The 13,952-nt window shown below is 36.1% G+C and overlaps 2 protein-coding genes across 2 annotated transcripts; both read right to left on the bottom strand.

Moving 5' to 3' along the window:
* Positions 1–2,512: 2,512 nt before the first annotated feature.
* Positions 2,513–6,107, bottom strand: LOC145580732 (quillaic acid 3-O-glycosyltransferase CSL1-like). Its single transcript, XM_081637848.1, has 8 exons — positions 5,502–6,107; positions 5,143–5,247; positions 4,555–4,692; positions 4,219–4,431; positions 4,034–4,133; positions 3,642–3,823; positions 3,209–3,556; positions 2,513–3,055 (listed from the first exon to the last, which is right to left on the bottom strand). Exons 1-8 carry the CDS (start codon positions 6,105–6,107, stop codon positions 2,513–2,515), a joined length of 2,235 nt encoding a protein of 744 aa, XP_081493974.1.
* A 1,899-nt stretch (positions 6,108–8,006) lies between these two features.
* On the bottom strand, positions 8,007–9,704 carry LOC145580731 (uncharacterized). Its single transcript, XM_081637847.1, has one exon. The coding sequence runs from the start codon at positions 9,702–9,704 to the stop codon at positions 8,007–8,009; it is 1,698 nt and encodes a 565-aa protein (XP_081493973.1).
* Between the last annotated feature and the right edge of the window lie 4,248 nt (positions 9,705–13,952).

Below are 13,952 nucleotides of genomic sequence, written 5' to 3'. Positions count from 1 at the left end.
TTTGCAAAACGCTGATACCAAGCCCCGTGGTGCCTGTTTCAAACCATATAGAGACTTTTGCAGAAGACATATATGATCGGGCCTAGAAGGATCTTTGAGACCCAAAGGTTGATATATGTACACAGTTTCATTTAAATTACCATGTAAGAAAGCATTCTTCACATCCAATTGATGAATAGGCCATGACTTAGATAGTGCAACGCTGAGAACTACCCTTATAGTCGCCGGTTTAACCATCGGACTAAATATTTCATCACAATCAAGAGTTTTACCATCATCAACCAAATAAGCTTTACGTCTCTCAAAAGAGCCGTCACATTTCATTTTATGCCGAAAAATCTATAACGAACGAATAATATTCACATTAGTCGGACGGGGAACTAAGTCCCAAGTACCATTAGCAATAAGAGCATCATATTCTTCCTGCATAGCAATTTTCCAATTATGGTCACGAAGAGCATGAACCGGGTTCTCAGCATATGAAGAGCATGGATGCTCTGCGTATGAATGAAGAGCATCATAATCTTTGGAATGAATGATATGGAGGTAGTAGTATGAAGAGAATGGTCTCGGTACTTTGGATTAGGCTTAAAGATCCCATGGCTACTACTGGTGGCCATGGGATGTGGTGGTGGGACAAAAGAAGTGGAGGGGGGGATTGATGTGCAGTAGGAGAGTGAGGCTGCTTATTCTCACTAAGTGGGACACCTTCTGCACCATTGCCCGCTTGTAACCCGACGGGGGTAGCAGGAGGTGGCACAATGCCACGCTGTTGGACAATGGGGGAAGGGTCACACTTGCAAGGGGAGAGCAGCGATGATGAGGTTGTTGCACAAGATCGGAGTGGGAGGGGGGGGAGTGGGGTTGCACTTGCATGGGAGAGCAAGGCTACAAGGGAGAGGACGTTTGGGTTGGGTTTGTTCGGGTCATACCATTTTTGGGTCGAGTATGTTCGGGTCATATTTGGATTGAGTCTAAATCGGGTCGAGTCATGTTCGGGTTGCTCCATTTATGGATCAAGCTCAAATCGATTATTTTAAATTTTGTTATTATTATAATAAGAACTATGGTATCAATTTAGTTTATGAGCGTGGCTACGGTTGGAGATGAACAATCATCAATAACTATATACTTAAAAGACACACCAGCAATGACACGCGTAATCTCTTAGTGTGTCTTTAGTTATTTTTCTACTGAAAAAAATCTATTGATTAAGGAAACAAATTATTTACCAAAAAAAAAATACTCCGTATTATTTTATACTTCCATTTTTAAATGCTTACAACAGTTCTCTAAAATGGAAATGTCATAATACTTGCAACACACTACAATTTAAAGTCATTTTAGGGGAAAATTGTATTATATCCTTTATTTTAAGCTCATGGTCCACTATATTATACTCCTAGTCCTAACACCCTCTCATCACCCCATTTTAAAGTGCATTAAATCATGTAAACCCACTTTTCTTAAATACCGTGAAAAAAGTGTGTATTGCAACTATTAAAAAATAGAGGAAGAAAATAAGAAATCTTCATATCAAGGTAAAAATACATTGCTTACTTAGCTGAGATTTGAGGTATTGCGGTATATATCAGACTAGAACCAGAACATAAGGAGAATTGCTCAATATGCTAGAAACTCTCAGCTGCATCATAACAGCCAAAATTATAAGAAAATTTCAGATAATTAGTACTTTGTGTGTATGTCAGTATGTGTTTCTTGGATGACCTACATACATTTTAATGCATTACAATTGTCACAAGAGACTTGTTTGAATGAGAGTTGATTCATATCATACATTCTAGTGCAATTAGAATGTCTTATCTCACAAAGCAATGTACTCGTATATGATATGAGAAGAGGCATCTCATATACTAGTGCTATTCAGAGTTTAAGGTTGCAGCATCTTACATAGAATTCTCGCTTATTATCATCTGGTGCACCAATAGTTTTAAATGATGATTTTTTTTTTTTTTTTTTTTTTTGACAGGCATAAATGATGAATCTTTAGCATACCCCATTCATGACATTTTGATGATCTAAGTATGTGGCCTTTTTATACAAATATGTACACTTGAATATGTAATTGTTAGCGATCTAAACCTTGTAATATAACACTGCAGATATAACACTGTTAGTTACGTTGATAACTCCATAAGTGGACAATCTTTATAAATACAACTCCATTGTAGCAGTTGTTACACGTCCTTTTCCGATTGTAATTGTAATTATAATTTTTTAATATTCATCTAACTACATTTTTATTAATGTTGCAGACTTTTGATTAAATATATACTTTATTTATATTTAATAATTAATTTAGTTATGGGGGACATACTAGATACTACTTTAGGCCTTCAGCAAGCCAAATCATGTACTGATGTCCGTGATCATTTTTTTTATCATTAATTCCCCATTAATTACAGAAAACATGACTACATGAATAGCCGACAATTTTATTTGTTTAATTAATATAAAAACAAAAAAAAAGGAATTCATCCTTTTAGAATAATTAGAAGATAAAATATCCAAAGATGAATGAAACCACAACAAAGACGGAAGATGTTAAAGTAGCAGACAATGGAATGCAACCCTTGTCCTGTCTAATAAACATGGCTTCCAACACAGGATAACTGATTATCAACCCATATAATGAGAGAATTCCCTGACCAAACATTTCTTCCCAATTTCCGACACCGATTGCTCTTGCAACTCCGCCCACAAAGCAACACAGGTTTAAGGAGACGACGCTCACAAACGGAACAAGAAACATGTTTGATGTGCTAAAGTCATACTTCCCCATTTCATATAACTTAGCTTTATCACTGTCCTCGGCTTTATTAGTAGGTACAAAACTAGCCTCTCGAAGCCCGAGTTTCGCCATCACACAATCAGCAACTCCATAACCAAAGCATGTAAGCGACTTTATTTTCCAAATCCTTTGTTCGTTTAGCCATGTTCTTACTGACCCTCCCGTGTCAACAACTTCACATAGATGCTTCACTAAGGATGATACAAAAACAAATCCAAATGCTATGAAAAATGGGTCTGATACCTGCAAACACATTTAAACTCCTTTAGTTAAGTGTTTAAACATGCAATACTCCTACTTCAAAGCACATATAATTAACCTTACTATTAAAGAGTTGAATTATTAATCAATAACTTATATATATCAAATACACAACCTACATAACGTAGTATTTACCTTAGGGTATAATGAGACACCATAGAGGAAGCTAATCAGAGGAATGGTGACAAAACACCAAACTGCTATAAAATCAAAACCGTATAAGACGACCCAGGATGAAGATATCCGATGAAAACTTTGCATACTTGACGGACTGTAGAAAAGGGGGCAATATTTGGAAAGCCCAATTTCAGCAAGGCCTGAGATCCATCTGGTAAATTGAATCAAATATTCATCAAGGTTAGTCGTAGCAGAACCTAGAAATTGTGGCCTAGGTGGATTCAAATAAACTGATCTCCACCCTTTGCTCTGCAACATAAAGCCTGTCATTGCATCTTCCACCACACTTTTATACCAAAAACCAGCCTGCACATGAATAAATAACTTATGATGATCTTTTTCTCAGTTTTCTTACTCATTAAAACTGGGTTCTACACTTCTACATACTTACCCCTTCACCCCATTTAGTATTTTCTTCATAAGTACAAGAGGCTAAATACTGGACTTCTTGTACTGGAGCAGTGCAAACCTCACAGTGCTTGATTTCACTAGGCATGTCATTTTGTCTTAGTGACTTGTTGAACTCAGTGGAAGGACCAAATATATTTCTTGCTTCCTTCATTATGTCATTACCTACAATACAATTTGATACTGTCAGTGAGAAGTAGATACAACAATATAAGGAGGCTTAGAGGTAAGGCAATATATAACGGGATTCTAAAATCAAGTCCCAAACATAGCTTCTCAAAATCTAAACCATCAATTAGTATTTATGGAATCTTGCCTTTACTGGTACAATTGTTAAAACACAAAACCAAAATTAGAAGAGGCTTACAAACACACCTTCATATATGTTGATGCCATACAAAGCCTTCCTGTTGATGTAGAAATTAGTACCAGATATCACCGGCCCCTGAAGTCCATCTGCCCCAGGCCAATAAACCTGAAATACAGAGATCAAAACTAAAACTTCTTCCCTGAAGATTAACTGAAATACGGATAACATAACCATAGATTGATCGACTTACTGTCCATAGGAATCTCATCTGAGTGTCATAGATGTCATTCTCATTAACATTATGGTATACTTGGGGGTATTGAACCCAGCCTAAAGTAGGTGATAATTTAGGATCAAGATAGAAACACATCGCTTGTCGAGCTGAAATTGAGTCATTGCAGTACATATCGCAGTCTAGAACTAGAATGCAAGGAGAATTGCTCAATGTGGCAGAAATTCTGAGCTGCAATTCATATAATTACATTAAACAGATACGCATAAGGAAATTCAGGCTAAATATCTCACTACATCCTTAAGAGCAATGGTTGCATCAAAGACAGGTTTTAAGAAAGTGCTAGAGTCATACTAGAACATTAAGAGCTCCGGCCTTAAAGTGATGTGGATGAGAACGTCTTTTTTCACGGGCAACATAAACAAGGGAAGGCATCACTACATGTTCTGGATTTGTTGAAGTATCTTCTAATATAACCTTCCCATCTATCACCTGCAACAACATAGACATAGAGACTTTAACATCATCAAATTTAAAATTTGAAGTTGTTAATATTAATCTAATTGACATATATTACTTGTCTTTGTGTCCATATACCAATTGTTTAGTCAAAGTGTACCTACCTCACAAATTATTCAATCTACTCCTATAGTATAGTGCTGAATAAAATAAGTTTTAACAAAGTGTACCTAATATACAATTAAAAAGACTGGAAAATGTCTCTAATCTCTATCATTGCCAACCTTGAAATTGTTTAAACAAGCTTAGCTCAACTAAGCTAATATAACCCCTTAATCATTGCAAGGTTTTAATAAGCTTCTATGGTAATACTTGCTGTTTTAAAATGCATAAAATCATACAAATATAGACAATAATTGAAGGAACCAAATATTAAAAAAACAGACAAGGTAAGTGTACAACATCTAAAAACAAGAAATCAACCTGCACATTCGACGGATGATCCTGAGCACTTCTCTTAGAATCATCATCGATCTCATTGCTGACTGACTTCCTTTGAACTCGCAACTTGAAGGCCTTGTATTTTTCCTACACAATTTGTTTACTCCTATGGTGACTATTGAGCATTACATGTGTTTTAACTAATTTCAATAATTAAGAAGTACCAGCAGTTCAATTAGAAGCAGTAAAAGGGTAAAGTATTGAACAATATAAATAAATTTACAAAGCATCATACTTGTATTAGTTTGACTGTTTGAAAGTTGAGATGTACTATTGAAGAAACAGAGATCATGGAGTATTTGTAAATTGTCAGGAGAGAAGTGTATATTTATAAGCCATACCTGAAGTGTGTTTCTATCTTCAACGAATTCCCTGCTCTGACTTGCCTCCTCTGGCTTCTCAAAATAAGCCCGAGGACATATTGTTTTAACATTATACCTCCTACAGAAAGGCAACCACCATGTTGCAAATACCCAAGCCTCTTTTATACCATTCAATGTCACAGAGGCACCCCCATCATCAGACAAATAAACACTTAATTTCTCAGCAGGATAATCCAAAGACATGGCAGAAATAACAGTATTCATGACCTCAAAGGTCGGCTCCTTCTTAGGATCAGTTGTGCATATAAAAATATCGATTCCAGGTAACTTTTCATCCTTAGGCAGCCTCTCTGTGAAGATGGTCCGAGTAACGGGCCACCAGTAGAATGGCTGCTTGAGGAACCAAATAGATGAAAGAAGAAGCTCAGCAGCAAATAGTACAAGCCACAGTAAAAAAGGAATCAATTTAAAACCAACTTTGTCAAGGAAAAAGATTGCTCTGTAGTAGAAAATGGCAACTATGGCCAGGAATTGTGAAAGGGAATGTGATAGATAGAGAACTGCCTTTAGTTTATGAACATGGCAGTGATGAAGAGAAGTAGCATGAGTGTGATTGTTCTCCATTGCTCTTCTGGACTTATGGTTGATTTGGCACACATTAAGTTTGGTCATTAAATAGCATGATCAACCAGAATGAATCAACTTAGATAAAGTTAGATATAATGCTTTCAATTCTAGAAAGGGACAAAAAAATAAACTAACTTGTGGAAAGACATGTAAAGCCAAAAGTGGTTAGGGCCCCTAAAAATATAATATAAAATGCATGGGAAGATAAAAGTATAATTAGGAGGATGAATTTTCAAAGAAACAAGTTAAATCAACTTTATATTGAATTAAAATATATTATCCCAGTAATTGAGACAAGGAGAGAAACCAAGGTGATTTGAATATATACCTAGAATATGGAATTTTCTGTATTGATATGGATAAACACAGTTATAAAAGTAGTGCATAACTTGATAACTATCAGCAGTCTGCAATTCTGCATAGTAAAGAATTGGAGCTAATTTATTTGCGGAGAACGGATAAAATATCAATTTGAGGGACCAAAATCTGAAAGAATGTAAGCACCAAATGACATTAAAAAAAAAAGAGAAAAAAAAAAGAGAGAAAGAAAGAAAGAAAGAAAGAAAGAAAGAAAGAAGAAATTTGTTTTGAGAATTGCAGCTCTAAAGAAGATCTGCACAACGTACAATTTGATGAGCTGTATGTATAAACATGTAAGCTCTCCTGAAAGTCCTGATAATTATGAGAGAATAAATGACTAAAGAAAAGATTTCTCCAAGTAAATATCCAATAATAATTCAAAACTTGGCTTGTTTTTTATACTTCACATATTTACATCAAACTTTGTATAAATCTCACTCAATTCCTCATCTAATCTCTAGTGCCTCTGCAAGGTAATTAAATATATGCAGATTTACCAATCTCTCTGGGTATTTAAGTAGTTTCATGGATATAGAAGGAAATTTACTGGTAATCACACCTTAAGTTTCATGGAATTCAAGTAATTCATTCGTATGCTCCTTGATTAATCAGTCAAAATACAGTCATCTGCAAAAATTTATCAATCGATCTACTGTAATTTGAAGTAAAATTGACACTACTCAATCATTGTTACAAGATATAAACCTTGTGGCATTTATAAAACATTATGGAATAATCAACTTTATTCAAACCATATATGACTTTTATCTAACACACCTAGCTATGTCTCTTTAAGAAGTTTACATAGGTATATCTGCTCATCCCATTTTTCCCCATAGAATCCTCCATAACCTTGGCTCCCTTAGTCCCTTGATAGTAGTTGAGCCTTTACCTACTCAACAAGCAAACTGCAAAAGAAGATATGTTGTCCACCCACCGAGCTTCTCATTAACTACTATGAGCAAAGTGGATAATAATGCTTCATTGATTCATCTTGTTTATCTACCATACTTAGCTAATAGTAAGAAAGAAAGCATTATGAGTAATCCTTAATTTATAATGATAGATATACATCAAGCCGTCATATCTAACATAGCATTTCAAATAAAACCTTACACTGGCTTTTAATTGCTCAGTAGCTATCATTACAATAAAAATAAAAGTACTCATTAATCTTTCTTTATTAGGGGGTTGCACTGCATCTTTATGGATTACAAGCAATCAAATGCAATTATAAAGCACAAAACATTTTAAAAATATTTACACAGGTTTGGAGTGCCTATTCCTATATAAAACAATAACAACAAAGAGTTTGATGCCCGATTACAGAGCACATAAGATCTAATCTAGTCATCCACACAAACAAAGTTGACATGTCATAAAAGCACATCATTTGCCAAAATACTTGATACATCTAAAAGGAGAAACAAAATCAAAAGAAAGCTTTGTAGCATTAGATATATAATGATTTCTAACAATTTAACAAGAAACTGAAAAATGTACATCAATATCTAAGAACCTTAGAATTTACCATATTTAATTTAAGTCGTCATCTTTTCCAAAGCCAAACGCAGTCTTTTTCTCTTTCTGCTGCTGCAACATGAATTCATCAAACTGCTTAGCTCTTTTTTGCATGACCTCAATGATCTCATCTGTGGCAGCATAAATCTGCTTAGGCAAATATACTTCCAAATAATCAAACCATTCCCCTAGAGTCATCTTTTCCAGGTCGGGCACAATAGTGGCCTCTTTGCTTCTATCATAACACTTGAACTCTGACTCTTTAACAATCTCTTCAATATCTGACTCTTCCACTCTCCCATCATTCAGCACTACATCAATCTCTACTCCATTACAAACCCTTTCCTCAACATGAGAAACGCCAACCGGACTGCCATCCTGTTGGGCACCTTCCTCCGCACAATGTTGCTCTCTCACACATTGAGCAGCTCCATCCGGATCAAGAACCACCCCCTCCAAAAACTGTGCATTTGTCTTATCATCTAGTACATTTTGCTCAGTAGTAGCAACCATCCCTTCTATGCAAGGTTGCTGCCTTAAATTCACCACCTGTTCTGGCAATTCCTTCCCCAACACCTCACAATTCACTTCCTCTTCCAAAACAACATCTTGAGCAGCTTCAGTTTCTTCCATTCTCAGATCATCCAACATTGCATCACTCTCTATGTCACATAGACCATTTTCCTGCTGAGTAGTCTCATCCATCGGTTTTGCAATATTCTGCTCTTTCAAAGACAGAGCACCTCCCTCTTGTTCAGAAAGCTCCACCTTTAAAACTTGCTCATTCATTTTATCACCCTCCAAATCTTCACGAGATTGCTGCTGAGGAACTTCCTTTTCTAATACCTCATGATTATTCATCTTCTCCTCCGGTAAAACATCTAGGACATTGTCTAAACTCCTAACAATAGGCTTCTTTTTCCTCCCACGACCTCCTCGTGTCTTGTTATTTTCGACCACTTCCTTACAATCATCCACATCCACATCCAACCCCTTGCTTTCCTCCATGACAGAGATGGGCATTTCTACAACCTCAGCATTCTTTCCACGCCTAGTCCTCCTCGGCTGCATTACCTGTTCTAAACCCAGAAATTCAACTTCTCCTCTCCTAGTGTTCCTCTTACTCATAACACCTTCCGAATTCTCAAAATGTCCATCCTCTTTCTTCGGCCGCCCTCTTCCGCGCCGTTTTGGAATATGTTCAACCATACTACTATCTACATTCAAATCCCCAACCCTAGAATTTAAAGCAGGTCGCCTATTAGGGTTATCAATTTCATCCCCAAATTCCAAATTGGAACCCTCAATACCCTTAGTTCCCAAATCAACAGCAGCTTTTCTATTCCTAGTAATTCTACGATTGTTAGTTTCCTCCTGAATTAGAGCAATTTCAACCCTAATAGAGGTAAGCTCACCAATTTTAATCTCATCCCCATTTTGAATTACAGAAGGGGAAAGGGGTTTAAGTTGAGAGGAGTTCAAGATAGTACCATTTGAAGATTCGAGGTCTTTGATTTCCCAGTTTCCAGAATCTGAGTTGAATTGAATGATGAGATGTTTGGAGGAAATCCCAGAATCTTTGATGGTAAGATTGTTGCCTTTGACGACTCGGCCGATTCGAACAGTGGATCTGGAGGTGAATTCTAGGGTTTCGCCTTGACGAGGACCCTGTTGAATTAGCAGCTTCAAAGTTGATGATTTGGAGGACGCCATTGTTGGAAACTTGGAGGTTCAAAGTTGCGTACGTAGTTCACAACTGGAGTTGTTGGCGCTCTCATGAATTTCAAAATTCTTTCATTGTTGAGTACTTGAGTAGTTTATAAACTTTAAAGGAGAAACGGGGTATTTCATTTTCAATTTTATATTTTTAGGAAAATTTGTTAAAAAGTATCTTTTAAATGATATTTTTTGTTAGAAACTACCTTATAAATTTTTATTTTGTGAGAATATACCATTTAAACAAAAATTTTTGCAAGGACATACCAATCACCAAATTTTCAAGTTTGACCTCAAAAACACGACGTTGACCAGTCATGTGCCGGTCACGTGACTTCATTAAACCTATTCTTTTTCTTTTTTCCTATTCTTTTCCCTCATCTTTCTCACGACTTTCCCCTTAATGATACCCAATTTCTTCTCTCTCCTCAATTTATCTCTCCTCTAAAAGCTTTCACCTCAAACTTTCTTCCAGAAATTGAATATTTGTAGAAATTACAAACAAGTCTAAATATCAGGTTATTCAAGTATGTATGTTACTTTGGTTTTTGAAAATTAGGGTCTAATTAAGGATTTATGTATGTTAATCTGGCCAATTCGCACAAATGAATGGCATCTTTAAATAGCATAGAAACATGGGTTGGCAACTAACCTAAGCATTATGAAAGCAAGGCTAGATTGTACAGAACAAGAAAAGAAAAGGCTTTGTGAGGAAATTGAGAAGATGAAGAAAATATGGGGGAACCAAGCATCTCCTTTCATTGGGGTCCAAAATAATCAGTGGCTGCTTGTTCGTGGTTGTATTGTATTGTGTGTTGTAGTTAATTTCACTCATGTGAAACTGTTTGATTAGATCTTGAATTGTTAGAAACTTTGAATCCTTGTTCAGTGTTTTTGGTTGGTTTGAATGAAGTGGAATATACTTATGTTTAAGTTGTAACTGTGTAAACTCCACCACTTTATGCAATAAAATATTTTGCTGCAATATAATTCTCAAAAAAAATAATAATAAAATAAAATAAAATAAAAATTGCTGCAATATAATTAAAAAAAAGAAACGTTTTTTTTATTATGATAACAAGGTTGTTGCAACTTATATTGCAATGTAATGGTTCCAAAATGTGCAAAAATCTCAATAATAATCCCACATACATTTGCAAAAATAATACCATCAATCCTAAATAAATGTTTCCAAAAGTAGGTACAAAATCCTTTCAAGTTAATAAAAAAAGACACAATCAGATAATGACACTTTTAGTCATTTGTTGAAGTTTTTTGGATGTTGGCATGTTGCACTAGTTTGTGACTGTTGAGGGTTGATTACAGATTTGTGGTTAGATTTCTTTGTGGTCTTTGGAGGTTTTGTCACTGAAGCATCACCCTTTGAACCCCCACATCTCTCACCTTTTGAGCAAGTATTAATAACACCCCCACATCTCTGATCAACACTAAGAGCAACATCCGATTGTGAACTTGAAGCAGATTTTGACCTTCCTGTAGCAACACTAGCAGGTTGCTTTGATTTGCTCTTTGTCGTAGCAGCTCCTATTTTTCTTGTACATTGTACATTAGTAGCAGACAAGATAGAGGTAGCACCAGAAGTGTTTTCATTTGTTATTGCAGATGTGGAAGCAACTACAGGTATGGCTTGATCATTAGCAGCTGACTTGGTCTTAGGCCTTCCGCCTTTTGGCTTGATAGTTGGTGGCAGAGGATGATTTTGACAGTTATTGGCATACTGTCCTAAACCTCCACACCTACTGCACTTGTTCATCTTTTTAGCCCTTTTGACAAATTTATGCTCTTGTGCTTCCCCGGGCTCTTTTTTTCTCTTTTTGTTTGAAGGCCTACTAGGCATTTTCTTATATTTGGGTGGCAATGGCTCCGGATAAGGAGTTTTAGGCCATTGATTTTGGCTAGGCATAGCATGAAAAGCAGGTGCATAAGTTGCTGCGTATGTGCTTACTTTGTATGCAGGATGTACATAATCCTCATACCTCAATCTTCTCCTCACAATGCATGCAAGGGCATGCCAACAAGGAATGCCGAACAAATTCCACCTAAAACACCCACAAGTTTTGGTTTCCATGTTTACCACAAACGTATCATTACCATCATCCACTTAAAACTCAAAAAGGTCAGCCTCATTCACTCTCATATTACTCACTTGTTCAAGTCCCCTTTGTATCATTTTCACAACAGATGGCATGATTTCACCGTCAAATTTTTTTACCCCTTCTCTTTTTGAACAACATCTCTTCATCACATACCTCCTTATCCACTCCATGAGGGACAATATAGGCTTAGTTCTAGCTTTCCTAAGCACATTATTAAAACTTTCACTATAATTATTTAATAGCATCCCAGGCTTAGATTTAGTAGTAAATGCATGCCTTGACCAGTGAGCTGTTGGTATATCCATTAAGTAATTAAAAGCTTCCTCGTTCAAACGTTTGATGGCTTCCATATGCGTGCTCATCAAAATGGTGTTGATGCAATGCAAGTGACAAACATAAGTCATAAACAACAACATCAAAGCTTAAATTAACATATAGGAATAAAGAATTATACCTTAGTTGTTGCTCTAGGCCTCTAGCTGCCTTCCAAAAATGATCCTTGTAGAGTTCTCCTGGAAACTTGGACTTAAAATTTGTCCAGATGTGCCTACAACAAAATCTTGGTTTTGGCATTTGAGACAACACTGTTGAAAGCATCTAACAAACCCTGAAATAAGATATACATTTTTATACATAGTAACAATTCAAAAATAATAGACAAAGCAGCCATTAGTTTAAGGAAGCACTCATTTTTTGTCGATCAGACATGTAACTGACGTTGTCTCCACCCTCATTATGTATTTCATGCAACCAAGTTACTGCATTTGCAACAGATCCTAAGTCCTTCACCAATAATTCCAAGAACCATTTCCATGTCTTAGAATTTTCAACTTCCACTACAGCCCAGGCAACTGGAAAGTTGTTATTATTACCATCTTTTCCAACTGCAGTAAGTAAAATTCCTGGATATGGGCCCCTTAAATGGCACCCATCCACACCAAGTATAGGCCTACAACCTGCTATGAAACCATGTTTGCATGGTTGTAGGCAAATGTACATCCTTTGGAATAAGACAGGTGGATGCTCTATGCCTGTGACCTTAACTATAGCTATACTACCAGGATTAAAATGCCTTATAGCCTCTACATAATCCCAGACTTTATTGTAATCATTTGCAGCATCTCCATATATCATCCTCATAGCTTTTTGCCTAGCATAATAACACTTATAATACCCCACCTCCACCTTGACCTCCCTTCTCACTCTCAACATAAAAGACACCAACTTCCATGTAGAATTTTCCCTCCAATCTTGTAAATACCTCTCAGCTAGGTATTGAGAAGTGACTTTAGGATTCTGGTGTTGGTGGCCACACACATGTTCTAACCAAAGACTCTTGATTTGGAAAGTTTCTTCAGCTTTCAGTTTCACACAATGCACTCTAAACCTACACTTCCTTGTCAACTCACATTTGCACTTTATAATTTTAGTACCTTTCCAAGGACAGAGACATCTTTTAGCACAATACACAGTTATTCTTTTATTTCCATTATGCAAATATTAATAATCATAACCACTCCCAATAGCATGATGTCTCAAAGCCTTTCTAAACACTTCATTTGATGGAAATTTCAAACCTACACTAAGTTTGATGTTACCTCTGAAATCTACTTTGGGATTGAACACAGGATAATCAACTCCTTCATCATCAAACCCATGTAAACTGTGCATATCCTCATCACTTTCATTTAGGTCCACATCACTTTTTAAGTGTATATCATAACCACTATCCTCACCTTCTTCCCCACCTGTCTGTTTGGAATGAACCACTAAGCTTCTACTAACTGTATCACTTATATTAAAATCAACATTATCTGCAAAAAGATCATCATCACTTTGATCCTCATAATCTCCCTCACTTAGACAAACATCATTGTCTTCATTATCACTCTCTAATATATTGTCAGCATCAGTATTTTCACCATCAGGATTAACTTGTAAATCCTTGTACCTTTGGCTAGTGGAAAGATATTTTTTGAGGCTTTTTTTTGGTTCAATTTCAGTGTGAGTAGTGTTAGCAAAAGGCTTTAGAGGAGGCAATTTTTTGTTGAATTGAAGTTTTTAGATTTAGGTTTTTGCATTTGGATATGGGAATCTGACATGTGCAAGGCATCTATCTGAAGTGCTG

Source organism: Chenopodium album, chromosome 15 (genome assembly GCF_948465745.1).
Source record: "Chenopodium album chromosome 15, dcCheAlbu1.1, whole genome shotgun sequence".
NCBI classification, from domain to species: Eukaryota; Viridiplantae; Streptophyta; class Magnoliopsida; order Caryophyllales; family Amaranthaceae; genus Chenopodium; species Chenopodium album.
The sequence above is the reverse complement of the archived record's forward strand: the minus strand, read 5'-3'. Positions and strand labels throughout refer to the sequence as shown.